The sequence below is a fragment of the Bufo bufo genome, chromosome 1 (genome assembly GCF_905171765.1).
Source record: "Bufo bufo chromosome 1, aBufBuf1.1, whole genome shotgun sequence".
NCBI classification, from domain to species: Eukaryota; Metazoa; Chordata; class Amphibia; order Anura; family Bufonidae; genus Bufo; species Bufo bufo.
In genome coordinates this window covers 444,323,574-444,338,743 of record NC_053389.1, presented here as the reverse complement: position 1 = coordinate 444,338,743, position 15,170 = coordinate 444,323,574, and the positions used below count along the sequence as shown (strand labels likewise).

At 42.4% G+C, this 15,170-nt stretch overlaps 1 protein-coding gene across 1 annotated transcript in view; it reads right to left on the bottom strand.

Annotated features, from left to right (window-relative positions):
- Positions 1-11,353, bottom strand: part of TXNRD1 (thioredoxin reductase 1) — a 34,587-nt gene extending 23,234 nt beyond the window's left edge. The window contains exons 1-6 of the mRNA XM_040408000.1: positions 11,246-11,353; positions 4,981-5,103; positions 4,796-4,868; positions 3,774-3,893; positions 2,500-2,642; positions 1,475-1,590 (exon numbers count right to left, since the gene is read on the bottom strand). Coding sequence (XP_040263934.1) covers positions 1,475-1,590; positions 2,500-2,642; positions 3,774-3,893; positions 4,796-4,868; positions 4,981-5,103; positions 11,246-11,314 — 644 coding nt within the window. The 5' untranslated portion in view covers positions 11,315-11,353. The remainder of the gene's footprint in view (positions 1-1,474; positions 1,591-2,499; positions 2,643-3,773; positions 3,894-4,795; positions 4,869-4,980; positions 5,104-11,245) is intronic.
- Between the last annotated feature and the right edge of the window lie 3,817 nt (positions 11,354-15,170).

Here is a 15,170-nt window from a genome sequence, read left to right as displayed (position 1 = left end):
CACTAAAATAATGTGGTTGCATAAGTGTGCACACCCTCTTATAACTGGGGATGTAGCTGTATTCAGAATTAAGCAATCACATTCAAAATCATGTTAAATAGGAGTCAGCATACACCTGCCATCATTTAAAGTGCCTCTGATTAACCCCAAATAAAGTTCAGCTGCTCTAGTTGGTCTTTCCTGAAATTTTCTTAGTCGCATCCCACAGCAAAAGCCATGGTCCACAGAGAGCTTCCAAAGCATCAGAGGAATCTCATTGTTAAAAGGTATCAGTCAGGAGAAGGGTACAAAAGAATTTACAAGGCATTAGATATACCATGGAACACAGTGAAGACAGTCATCAAGTGGAGAAAATATGGCACAACAGTGACATTACCAAGAACTGGACGTCCCTACAAAATTGATGAAAAGACAAGAAGAAAACTGGTTTGGGAGGCTACCAAGAGGCCTACAGCAACATTAAAGGAGCTGCAGGAATATCTGGCAAGTACTGGCTGTGTGGTACATGTGACAACAATCTCCCGTATTCTTCATATGTCTGGGCTATGGGGTAGAGTGGCAAGACGAAAGCCTTTTCTTACAAAGAAAAACATCCAAGCCAGGCTACATTTTGCAAAAACACATCTGAAGTCTCCCAAAAGCATGTAGGAAAATGTGTTATGGTCTGATGAAACCAAGGTTTGACTTTTTGGCCATAATTCCAAAAGATATGTTTGGCCAAAAACAACACTGCACATCACTAAAAGAACACCATACCCACAGTGAAGCATGGTGGTGGTAGCATCATGCTTTGGGGCTGTTTTTCTTCAGCTAGAACTGGGGCCTTAGTTAAGCTAGAGGAAATTATGAACAGTTCCAAATACCAGTCAATATTGGCACAAAACCTTCAGGCCTCTGCTAGAAAGCTGAGCATGAAAAGGAAATTCATCTTTCAGCATGACAACGACCCAAAGCATACATCCAAATCAACAAAGGTATGGCTTCACCAGAAGAAGATTAAAGTTTTGGAATGGCCCAGCCAGAGCCTAGACCTGAATCCGATTGAAAATCTGTGGGGTGATCTGAAGAGGGCTGTGCACAGGAGATGCCCTCGCAATCTGACAGATTTGGAGTGTTTTTGCAAAGAAGAGTGGGCAAATCTTGCCAAGTCAAAATGTGCCATGCTGATAGACTCATACCCAAAAAGACTGAGTGCTGTAATAAAATCAAAAGGTGCTTCAATAAAGTATTAGTTTAAGGGTGTGCACACTTATGCAACCATATTATTTTATTTTTATCTTTTTTCTTCCCTCTACCTAAAAGATTTCAGTTTGTTTTTGAATTGAGTTGTACGGTTTATAGGTCACATTAAAGGGGGAAAAAGTTCTGAAATTATTTATCTTTGTCTCATTTTTTTACGTCACAGAAACCTGACATTTTAACAGAGGTGTGTAGACTTTTTATATCCACCGTATATAGCAGTTATTATTAATACCTTGTAATGCAGTATTCCTTATCACCAGGTATACCAAGGTAACGTGGCCTTTCTCCAGTAGCTATGAGGAATTTTTCTGCTGTAAAATACTTCACTTTTCCTTTCGAATTAGTTGACTATAAAGAGAGAGAAATAAGGAAATAAAGATGCCTTTCTATCATAACAGTTACAAATATGCCAGTACGAATGCATTTCTATAATTTAAAGAGCGGCCATTTAGACAAATATATTCCCATATGAATTTATTAAAGCTACCAGACTCTTAACCCTTTAAAGGGGTTGTGTCACAAAATATGTTCTAAATTCTTTTCAAACCAGCCCCTAGATCTGAATACTTTTGTAATTACATGCACTTAATAATTTAGTATATCAATTAAGCTATTCAATAAAATAAATCTGTATAGCGCCGCCTGCTGTTTGTTCTTTTCCTTATTTTTTGTCCGTCTCACTGAGCTGGTCGAATATGCTCACTTTAAATTTTAAACTGCCACCAGCCATATGTTCTGTTAGAAGCTGTGGCAGTTTCAGGGAGAGAGCTGCAACAGAAAGGGCATGCTCCCCTGAGATACAGTACCAGGCTAAATATAATCTAGCAAAGCAATTGGACTAGTAAATGTGGAGATCTCTGGATCCATGTGAGGTCCAGGGCTGGTTCTGTTATCTGTTCTGGTTCTGGATTGTTATGTACTATATGATGTCTGATTTAAAAATTTTTTTACATCAATCATGACATAACCACTAAGGACTGGGACAATTTTCATACATCGTTTTAGTTTCCCCTTCAGAGTTCTGTTTAGTTTACCAGAACTGATGACCATGTCTTGTTTGAAATTGGTCACATCACTCGATCTTCCTCATTCTAATTTGCATTAAAGCTGAAACTGATCCACGGAAAACTTGCTCACTTCATTCTATGTTTCCCTCCAGGGTCTAATTTCCATTAGGGGAAGCTCCGATTGTGAAAAGACAGGTATCTCTAATAAATTGGCCATTCAGTGTATGTATTTGGACATGGCCTTACTTACTTTTATCTTGTGTGGCTCCACAAATTCTCCATAGCCATTATCATATTTCACTTTATTTTCCATCAGGGCCACCCTGTAGTTCCAGTTCAGAGAGCCAATGTAATTCTGGATTGATTCTGTCATAATGTCCCAGTTGTGTTGCACTTTTGGAAGGAAAAGCAAGATACAAATTTATACAGTCAAACAGTAATGAAATAATATTTACAGGGTATATGAAATTATACAAGAAAATTAACTGGTTTTGAATATACTGTGTTAGTTGTGAGCACTTGGCTCCACGTCAAGGTTATTTTACTAGTTCTGAATAACTTCCATAGGGAGTGCATGATGTCAGTGGTATAAAGACAGCAGTACACAGCTACAGGCACATTTCATAACTAGGATATGTTTTTGTAATTTACTAGTCAAGGCTTGTATAATTTATATGCTTATTATAGCTCCTATAATCCTGATAAATGCCCAATTATGTCAACTGAAAGTATTACCACACGTGTGACATAGTAATTAAAGTGAACAGATTCAGAAAAAAGCTAATTTGCCATCATTTCCCCAGAGTTCACGCAATAATTTGTAAAATTTAGCACCGTACCTATTTTTATTATGTGCAATTTGTATACATACTTATCATTCCTGTTCTCACACTGGTAGGCAAGCAACAATGTATGACTAAAGAGCTTCTGATGCTTCAGACCTATGCTTAAACTCTGATGTGACAAGTCATCTTATCAAGGATTCGGATTTTGATGATATGTCCTATATTCTTCTACCTGTAGTAGTTTGCATGCGTGAATAATTGTATAAATATACCTTGTGATTTATGCGGGTTGTCCAGTCGAACAACATTTTTGGAATGGCCTCGTGTTGGTTAAAATAAAATAAAAGAATCAACACTTACCGATCCCCCTGCCACTCCTATTCCAATGTTCACCAGGTCCCTGCTGGACTTTACTTTCCTGCACCGGGCCTCAACTCACATAAAAAGCCAGGAAAAGCCTGCTCAGCAAATTATTGGCTATGGCGGGTCACCCCTGTGGCTAGTGATTGGCTTGGTCGGCATTTCCAGGTATTTTCTATGCGTCAAGATGGGACCAAGAAGTAGACCAGCAGGGACCTGGTAAACATTGTAATAGGAGTTGCAGGGGGAATAGTGAGGTATGCAGTATGCAGATAAACACTGTATTGTACCAATAGGTTTGTATGGGGCAGATCTATGATAGATAAGGCTACAAGATTCAGTCCAATGTGAGAAAATAAAAATCACATTTATCACATACCATTATCTTCAATCTGCCATCCATATCTGCTGGAATCTTTCAAAGCTTGCCTCAGTAGTGCTGCCTGGTGCATCAATTTTTTGGGTATGCAGCCCACATTTACACAGGTTCCTCCGAGCCCTATAAATAAATACATAAAGGCATCACTATTATTACATTCAGTATTAAATGCATATTAGTATGTGCACTATCTTCATTAACCAACATTCACAAATATGTGCAGGTTAAATATTTCATGCATGGAAGACTTCCCTTTGCTTCACTCTACATCTACTGTATATAAAATAGCTATTAATACTAATTATAGCAAGTGGAAACCAAACAGACACAAGGTACATCTAAAAGTTCAATTCTGAAGAATAAAGTTCTCTGGTCATTACATTGGACATTAATTTATGCTATTCTGTTCCATTGTTTTTCTCCATTATTGGTCCCATGGGCCTCGAGAGGATTTTTGATAGCAAATGCCACCAGACGGCATCATTGTTGCTGTTCTGTTATTGTTACTATTGGAGTCAATGGAGGATTTATTGAAAATGGAAGTGTAAAATGAGTGTGATATAACTAAAGGTATTGTTGAGATGGATTGATGGTGAGTACAATAAAGGAATTCAAGAGGGGCCTGGATGTATTTCTGGAGCGTAATAATATTACAGGCTATAGCTACTAGAGAGGGGTCGTTGATCCAGGGAGTTATTCTGATTGCCTGATTGGAGTCGGGAAGGAATTTTTTATTCCCCTAAAGTGGGGAAAATTGGCTTCTACCTCACAAGGTTTTTTTTTGCCTTCCTCTGGATCAACTTGCAGGATGACAAGCTGAACTGGATGGACAAATGTCTTTTTTCGGCCTTATGTACTATGTTACTATGAAAGTGCAATCAGACCTCTAGAAACTTATATAGATTGCATAAGTGAGCATTATATATGGTGGCATGTGAAGCCTCTGGTAGTTAGATGAAAGGCTAATATATATCTCACAAGAGCTGTAAATGAGACCACAAAATAAATAGTCCCTAACTTACCCCATGTGGTCCCTAAAGGTGAGGGGGTGACATAATCCAGTACAAGCACTTTCTTCCCATACTGTACAGCCTCCTGTTAAATATAAAGCCAATATACATCACATTCATATGTCTATACACCATGGAGATAATATTATCGATTGCGATCATTCTAGGAGTGCAGATCATCTTCGAAGTGTTTGTACCTTAGAAGCTGCTAGACCTCCCGATCCTCCCCCTATAACAATCAAGTCATAATCGTAGCCAACTTCCTTCGGTTTATCATCTTTGCCTTCTAACAATTTCTGGAACAACCCATCCTTAGATAACTAGAAAAAAGAACATAAATTGATATGGTATTATTTTTGCACTACTGTGATCTATTACTGTATTGACAAGTTACAGGTGAGATGTTATATTATTGTTTAATAATGTATAGTACATAGTTACAGACAGGGCTTTTTTTCTCAGAGAAAAGGTGGTGGAACTCACCCCCCCTCCCCTGGCCACGCCCCTACCCAACCCTAGGACTGCCCCCTACCCGCCCCTAAGACCGCCCCCTACCCACCCCTAGGACCGCCCCCTCTACCCAACCCTAGGACCGCAAGTAAAATTGGGGGGGGGGGGGGCTATAAAAGTCCAGCCCAGCAAAGAAACCCCCCAGATGGGGATGGCACTGGATCTGGGGATGGCACTGTTAATGGGGGGATCTGAGGATGGCACTGTTATGGGGTGGAGGATCTGGGGATGGCATCCACAGATCCCCCATCCTATAACAGTGCCATCCACAGACCCCCCCCCCCATCCTATAACAGTGCCATCCACAGACCCCCCCACCCCATAACAGTGCCATCCACAGACCTCCCACCCCATAACAGTGCCATCCACAGACCCCCCCCACCCCATAACAGTGCCATCCACACACCCCCCCACACCCCATAACAGTGCCATCCACAGACCCCCCCACCCCAAACCAGTGCCATCCAGAGACCCCCCCACCCCATAACAGTGCCATCCACAGACCCCCCCACCCCATAACAGTGCCATCCACAGACACCCCCACCCCATAACAGTGCCATCCAGAGACCCCCCCACCCCATAACAGTGCCGTCCACAAACCCCCCCACCCCATAACAGTGCCATCCACAGACACCCCCACCCCATAACAGTGCCATCCACAGACCCCCCACCCCATAACAGTGCCATCCACAGACCCCCCCACCCCATAACAGTGCCATCCACACACCCCCCCACCCCATAACAGTGCCATCCATAGACCCCCCCCCCCACCCCATAACAGTGCCATCCACAGACCCCCCCCCCACCCCATAACAGTGCCATCCACACACCCCCCCACCCCATAACAGTGCCATCCATAGACCCCCCCCCACCCCATAACAGTGCCATCCACAGACCCCCCCCCCACCCCATAACAGTGCCATTCACAGACCCCCCCACCCCATAACAGTGCCATCCATATACCCCCCCCACCCCATAACAGTGTCATCCACAGACCCCCCATTGCCGCTCCACTACAGTTATACAATGTGTAATGAAATGAATAATGATTCCTGCTGCCCCTCAGTAGTATAACATTCAATGTATTTGTACTCACAGCCGGCTACTGACATCGTAATCCAGGCCGGCCGGGCAGACGAGCGGCAGCGTCACTGACTGACGTCACGTGAGTGCGCCGCCTACTTTATGAATGAAGCAGGCGGCCCAGGCAGGTGACGTCAGTCAGTGACGCTGCCGCTCGTCTACCCGGCCTGCCTGGATTACGATGTCAGTAGCCGGCTGTGAGTACAAATACATTGAATGTTATACTACTGAGGGGCAGCAGGAATCATTATTCATTTCATTAAACATTTTATAAGTCTCTACTGGAGCTGCGGGGCCGGAGCACAGTGAACGCACCGGCCCCCAGCTCCTCCTCCCAGTCCCTCCCCGCTGATACATCGCAGCTTGCGATGTCAAAAGGTGGCGGAACGCCGTTCCGGTGCGTTCCGCCAGAAAAAAAGCCCTGGTTACAGATATCACACACGGTTATCTGCCCGGCTATGTTTTAATCTGCATTGTGGTTTTCATTATAAACGGAGGGGGCCCAACTGACCCTATCAACTTATGATGAGGTCCATTGGGTTTTGATGATGTGTCCATTGTATTGATGGGAAAAATAGTGCAGCGCTATTAGTAGTAATAAGCCAGAACAACTGGACTTGAATATTTTTTTCTTCAAGACGTTTCGCTGGTCATCTGACTGGCTCTCAATTAGAACTGAGAAAACCAGTTGTTCTGATTAAGGGTCCATTCACACGACCATATAAATGGGTCTGCATCCGTTCCGCAATTTTGCGAAATGGGTGTGGGTCCATTCATTTCAATGGGGCCGCAAAAGATGCGGACAGCACATAGTGTGCTGTCTGAATCCTTAGTTCCGTTCCGCGGCCCCGCAGAAATATACAGTATGTCCTATTCTTGTCCACAATCGCAGACAAGAATAGGCATTTGTGTTTTGCAGATCAACAATTTGCAGACCGCAAAACAAATACGGTTGTGTGAATGTAGCTTTATTACTACTAATATACCATGTCCTGGTTGAATGAGAACCTTCACAGAAGGTACAGATAGGGGCGTAACTACCATAGCGGCAAATCATGCGACTGCTATGGGGCCCAGGGCACGAGGGGGCCTAGTCTTAGTTTGGATTATCTCCTCTTCTACTGGGGATGAAAACATGGTCAGGACTCTACCCTCTAAAGGAACAACTTTTAGCAAATGAGGCAATGGAAAAATGGCCCAAGGGTCATTGAAAAGGGTTTAGGCGGAAACCCTTCTGTCCTGTGTGGGGGCCTGGTTTTATCCTTGCTATGGGGCCTTTATTTCTCTATGTACGCCACTAGGTATAGAAGTATGTTTCCTGTTAAAAACAATGAGATTTGCAACCGAAAGTCCTTATGGAGTCTTTGATGCAGATGTTACCATAGCCTTATTGGCATTTCCCATTACAATCAAAATGTAAAGGTACGCCCGCATGGTCAGGTGGATCATAAAAGGAGAGAAAGTATGAAGGAAATATAGAACTTCTTTTTTATTTAAATTCACTCCTGATTTTGTCTTTCTTGAAATCAAAATGGAGGCACGTGTGTATCGGGAAGCTCTGTCTTTCACTTTATGTATGAATCTAATCTAATTGAAGCTGCATCAGGAAACCTGAACATGTGGCTGCACGCTAAATCCCCGAGTTGCCTTCTACAATTGCTTCTAGGAAAGTTAAATGACAATATGGCTGCAATTACTTGGGTGTTATCCAGCATTGTCTGCCAGACTCCTGTATATGAGTGGGAAGAGTATGAATGCATAACTAGGCAGATTCAGGACTGTTTCTGCAAAATGTGGCCCCTGTGGAAACTATAATGGAATTATGGATAACCGACCAACATCACGAGTACAATACACGTATCTGACTACAACATGTATTTATGACAGTTTTTTGCTGTAAGGGTTACGGTCACATGTGAAGTGTGTGCAGAAAATCCTTAGCGAATACAGTAGCAGCAGAGGAGAGGAGACTACAAAATCTCATCTACACGCTGGGGGTTTCTGCAATTCTGGAATCCACACATACCTTGATATGCAATGCAGATTATACATCCACAGCATGTTAATTTATGCTGTTGATTTCCACTGTGTATTGGGGTAAAACCTGCAGCAAATCCACAGCAAAATACAACTAGTTTGACTACACACTAAATTAGTATAAATCCTCTGCTCCATTTTTTTTTTTTTTAAGCAAACATATCTGGAAAAAAAAATGGGTTATGATGAGGACAATATATTTATCTAATTTAAAATTGTCACAAAGAAATGCCGGATCTGACTGAGGTTTGTTTCCAGCCCATGCCAGGGAGAGTGATACTGGCACAATGTTCCCATAGAGAACCCATATTAATAAATCTCCCTCATTATATCTTCTCTTCTATTTCATTTCTAAGGCTATTATTACTTGCTAGCATGTCCATCCTTTTTATGTACTAAATCAATGCTAATTTATATGCAAGCATCCAGGGATGACAGTACCAGTAATGAAACACACGCAGGTCATACTATCTCCGGGAACATGTGAATAAAACATTTCCTGTACATCTACTCAATGTCAGTTGAGAAACCTGTGACTGTACATTGGGGTGTGTCAGCCACGTGACTATATCTCTGCAAAGCAAAGTAAAATCCTGACCGCAGTCCACATGACGTGTGCTGCTTAGCTGACCTGATCTACTTGACCAGTTTCTTTTATGGATCATACTCATTAGCTTCATCCACTTTCATTAGCTCTTGGAAAGAAAAATGAGCAATCTTTCCCCATTCTAGTAATCCTGTCTGTTGCACCGAATATAAATCTACATGGAATTCCTAAATGGACACATTCAGTTCAGTTACCTGGTTCTGAAAGCCTTAAAGGGGTTGTCTGGTTTAGAAAACCTAATACCCTTTTAGGGAATTTGAACTAAATATAGAGAAGGTCCCTCATTCAGGACCCTCATAAATTACAGCAGAGATCTACTTTGACTTAGCTTCATAAATACTTTGCTTTAGGATTTCTGAGCAGATTTTTCCATCCATAAGGGGTCATTTACAATGGTTATTTGCCAGTTTACTGGCATAAAAAGTCACAAACCACTTGTTTGTAACTTTTTAAACAGCAAGTGGCATTTCTACGCTGCCCTTGCCACTTTCCGAAAAAAGGGCGTGGGCAAAGCAGGGGTATGGTGTGGGCAGGGCCATCGGCATCGACACATATATTGTAATTTACATCAGTTTACTGGCAAAAATGATTACTGAAATCTAGACCAGTTATGAGCTGGAGTAGATTTTTAATTTACAATGAGGCCTGCACAGTCTACGTGTGACCTAACAGCTGAAATCTGTCTGCTAAGCTACACCTGAACTTCTGGTAACAGGAAACCAACAGAATTCTATGCATGAATGGGAAAGGAAGCATCGAATAACTGAAAATCAGTTCAGGATTCATGAAGAATTAAAGGAGCTGTCCTGGCTACAGATATTGATGACTTATCCTCCTGATAGGTCATCTCATCAATATCTGTAGCCCAGACAACCTCTTTAAAGCAGTCTATGGGAAGGACAAGGATATGGTAGCTGAGCACTGTACTTGGCTATCTCCATCAGTCCTATAGAGTTTGATTATAATGGAAGTTAGCATATGCAACCACCATTCCATTCAGAGGGGAGACTTGGGACCCACACTTTCATGATCAGTAGAATCCCCAGCAATCAATTATCGCCTGTTCTGTGGAAAGATGATTAATGTCGATCTTGAGTCAGTTTCTAATTTCCATAAACGTAAAAATTTGTGAGACAACGGGTAGGCATGCACATTGAATAGAAGTTGGTTGATGGTTGAACAGAAGATGAACAAACATCTGGTGAACATTCCTTTCGCAGACATGGCCATACACATTTTAGTCCATATTAGCCATTACAGTTGTTCAAACTGCCCATACATGTTCAATTTCACCAGCCAAAGGATAAAAGATCTTTCCGGGAATTTTTTTGCAAAGAAAGATGTTTCATCCACAAATGACCTCTCTTTAAATGAAAGATCTTTTATCACATTATCAGACAAAAATTTCAAGGACGACTTCTTTTCAGAAGTTGTCTGCCATTGCCAGTTTGGTTGAAATCATTCATTTTGGTCAAATTTAGACTAATGTTTATCGCTCAATTTATCCTAGCATTATGGCGTCCATTCATGACAACTATGCTGGATCTATAAATGAATACTAATGGATCACACTGAGTTATAATGGGGTTTGTCCGATTTCCATCAGGGTTCCATTATTTTATAAACATAGATATAAGGGTACTTTCACACTTGCAGCAGAGGATTCCGGCAGGCAGAATCGGATGCAAACGGATGCATTTGTGAGACGGATCCGGATGCGGATCCATCTCACAAATGCATTGCAATAACTGATCCGTCTCTCTGGATCAGTTTGCCGGAACACTTAATGCCGGATCCGTTTTGCCTGAACACTTAATGCCGGCTTCGTTTTGCTGGATCCGTTTTACCAAAACACTTAATGCCGGATCCGGCACTAAAGCTGGATCCGTTTTGCCGGAACACTTAATGCCAGATCTGGCACTAATACACTTCAATGTAAATTCCGCCAAGTTATCAGTATTTTAGGCTGGAGAGAAAACTGCAGAATGCTGCGGTATTTTGTCCGTCCATAAAAAGTAAGAGGGACTGAACTGATGCATCCTGAACGGAATGCACTCCACTCAGAATGCATTAGGATAAAACTGATCAGTTTTTTTCTGGTATTGAGCCCCGAGGACGTAATTCAATACCGGAAAACTTTAACACAAGTGTGAAAGTACCCTAAGAAAAACTACTTAAATAATAACACAGTAAAAAAAATCAATGCTAATATTAAGTGAATGTACCTGTATAACGTTTGTGTAATCTCCTATGAGCTTTTCCTTCACAAAGACATTGGGTAATTCTGTCCCCATGGTAAATTTATAGAGCTCCTTCTCCAGGCTCTGCCCGTTGTCTGTGGAAAAATCACATGTGACATGTTCATTTATAAGCTGTGCATCCAAGATGAGCAAAATGGGAGGGACCCTTTATTTCACAACCACACCGTCTCTAATGCTTCCTCACACCTCTGACTCCTCACTCTCTCAAAGGTGTGCGTAACCATGACTTGCAAACTTCACAGATACCGGAAAGGAATTAGGGATATTCCAGGTGACGTCCTAGGGGAATATAAAAATAATTCTGGAGAAACTAAATGGGGAAATTCAAAACTCCTCTGTTGCACCAATAAAGTCAGCTCTTCCATTTAATAAAAGGTTATGAACACTTTGGGAAGGGGGGGGGGGATTTTTTTAATCTTTACCTTTTACTCATTTTAGGCTAAAAATAACTTTTTCCTTTTATTTTCGTAATTCAACAGTTTTTCCTCTATAGCTTTCAGTTTTGGTGCTTTACAGACTACTGATCTATGCCTCACACTGAATCTATCAGGTAGCTGCTCTGATGACTTGATCTGTAGCCCTTATCTCTGATCTCATCTAAGTCATATTCTTATCAGTATGATATGAATTTAACTTAAATTACTGTTCCTTATTACTTAGTAAAGGCCAGACAAACCCTCAACATTTTCTTTATAGGCACTAGAACTAACACAATGCTAAGCTGCATATTGTATCCAAAATTCACTAAAAAGAAAAATGGAAAAAGATAGAAAGTAGATCCTGCACATTGGTGGTGAAGTACTTGATCAATACAGAAAGTCTATAGAGTAGAGGACAGTCTGTCTTGACCCTGTTGGATGACCCTATTGCTCAGAATTCTCAATAGAAGCAATAAGAAGGAGTGAACAGTCTGTTCAAAATGTTATCATCTCTATATCTCAATGACCATTCTACCCAAATATTACTTAAGGTTATTTTCACATGGCAGACCATGCCATGGATCCACCTATGGATTTCACCCCATTCAAGTGCAGACACCCAAATGATCGGCTGTCTGGATTCCCACTAAAAACAACAGGAAGCAAATTTAGTGTGGATCCTGCACAGATTTTGCCATGGATCCCACATGGAAATAGGCACAGAAAATCCACTGTGTGAACATCTCTAAGATCCAACACTTTACACCTATCATCTATTCAGTTTGACAGACATATATTATAATGTACATACAAGCATGCATGGAGCTGATAGCAGCACACCAACGTCACTACCGATTTATAGACTGCAATCTCTACTTGTAACATGTTGGCTGACCCAACTTCATCTTCTCTATTCTCCTCCGCTGAGTAGAATGATTTGGGGTGATTGTGATTATGACTTAGACCATATGTTTTTCTTCAACCTAACCATGTACCGACTGCCATTCATCAGACAGGCGCCTTGCCAACAGTACAATCCCCACTATCTTTCAGGATATTGTCTCCTCGTCTCAGGTCATCCCCTTGCTGGAAAAACATTGTAATGATGCCACTAACCCTATATTAAACCCTTAGCTCACATCAGTAGCATGAAAGGTGTGTCCTCAGCACACATCATTGGCAATGGAGCTGCTGTGGTGGGGTTGGTCTTTCTGCACCTCCTCAAAGTAGACAGTACTCCCCTCAAGAGTAAGGCCCTCAAAGGAGAAATTGTATGGCTGTCATTAAAATACTGTATCGATCTGCTGCCACATCACCAGAGAACCTGTTGTCAAAGGCATATGCTCTTGCCAATAGGTGTCTACATCTTCCCTTTATGTCTGAGACCTTCAAATATTAAGGCAACTTTTCAACATGAGCTGCCAGTGAGCACCAGTTTATAGCGTTACCCACACATCTGAGATATACAGTCACCTGTCAGTCAGCATGACCCAGGTGATCCGGAGGCAACAATGAGCTTAGAAATTTTCCTCAACAATCTAGGTCTGAATGTTCAAAGACAAATCATATTGTACACTTAAATGCATGATATATAGTTATACCATATGAATTCATGGTATAGATGTGTCAGCGTCTGGTGTAACAAAAGCAATGTGTACACACATCCCATCATTGGGATATATCTTTTTCTTTAAAGGGGTTGTCCATTTTTTAAATATTGATGACCCATCCTCATGATAGGTCATCAAAATCAGATTGGCAGAGGGCTGACTCCCGGCATCCCGGCCGATCAGCTGTTTGAAGAGAATTCACTTGAACAGGAAGGAGCCGTTCCATTGAAGTGAATGCGATGACATAGTTGTAATTATACCTGCTTGCCTTCAAAAGCAATGCAGAGAAGAGCTTCCTTATCTTCAAACAGGTGATCGGCAGGGGTGCTGGGAGTCAATCTCATATTGGTAGCCTATTCTGGGCATAGGTCATGAATATTAAAAAAGCAGACAACCCCTTTAATTGCATCAACGTACACATTTCTGGTATGTGACCACTGAGGCTATTGAATGGTTGCAGTGGTAACATGAATGATGTACATACTGTAGTGACAGCAGGATTGGTGGTCAGGCTCAGACTGGCCCAATGGGGAGGTGGGGGATTCGTCGGTGGGCCCCCAGTCTCCTGCGCCCGAGATAAGATGGAGGAGTAATTTTTTCTCCCTTCTCAGGAGAGATAATTATTGTAGCCACTAGGTGGCAGTATCACAGAGTGATGCAGCCTCCAACTGGTGTACATTGTACAGGAGGCCCCGCAGTATCTTCTAGACTTGTGGGTATGCTGGCTCTGAAGGAGGAGAGAAGGTGTCTGCCTCCTCCTGCCCTCCCTGCTGTCAGAAAACTGTGGTTGCTAGAGAGAAGAACTCCTCTGCAGTGCTGGGCTGATTTCTCAGTTGTGTGACTGTATTGAGCTGTAGGAGACTGTAAGGGGGAATTAGTGGATTTATTTATAGTAGACTTAGATCTATGAATGTGTGCTTCTCTCTGCAGAGTTCAGAGTGGCATTGGGGGGACTCTGCCCTAGGTCCCCCCAATGCCTCTGCCTCCGGTGCACCCCCATAAGTGCCCCAGCTCCAAATGCCCCCCAATGCCCCCACTCTAAAATCACCCCTAATATTGAATCTTCTCCATTTGCCCCCCTAATACCCTGCAGCTGCTCCAGGATCCCCACTATTACCCTGCCTTAGGTGACCCTAATGCCTATGCTTTAGGTGCACCCCCATAAGTACCCCAGCTCCAGATGCCCCCACTTTAAATGCACCACTAATATTGCCTCTTCTCAAGTTACCACTGCTCCAGGATTCCCACTATTACCATGCCTCAGATGACCCTAATGTCTCTGTTTCAGTTATGACCCTCCATTTGTGCTCTTTGCTCACGTTGCTCCTCTAGCACCTTTGCCTGGGCTTTGTTAAACGTTATGACCTGAAAGGGGGTTGGACTTATGCCCGAAAATTTCTGCACAGTGCGTCATATTCTCCAGTATTGACACGTATGGTTTACATGGTGGCAGTGATAATATTCCGTATTGACAGGCATCACTGCTGCCATGTAAAGAGATACTGGTGGCGGAGTGGTGGAGGATTTAAAGGGATTCTGTCACCAAGATTTACCCTATAGAGATATTTATATGTGCACATCAGTCTCCTTGTTTTGTGTTAAACGATCCCACTCTTACTGCTCTGTGTGATTTTTATTCTTCCAAAAAGCGATTTTATAAATATATAAATTACCTTGCTAAGGAGCCCAAGGGGTTGTCCCACGATCTGTTGGAGCCCAGCCGCGCCCATCGTTCCGGAGCCCAGCACCGCCTACCACTTAATTTATTCACTGCACTTGCCCTGACGTCATTCCTTCCAAGCGCCGTAATCTCGCGCAGGTGCAGTGTACACAGTAGTGTGCACCCGTGCGAACTACTGG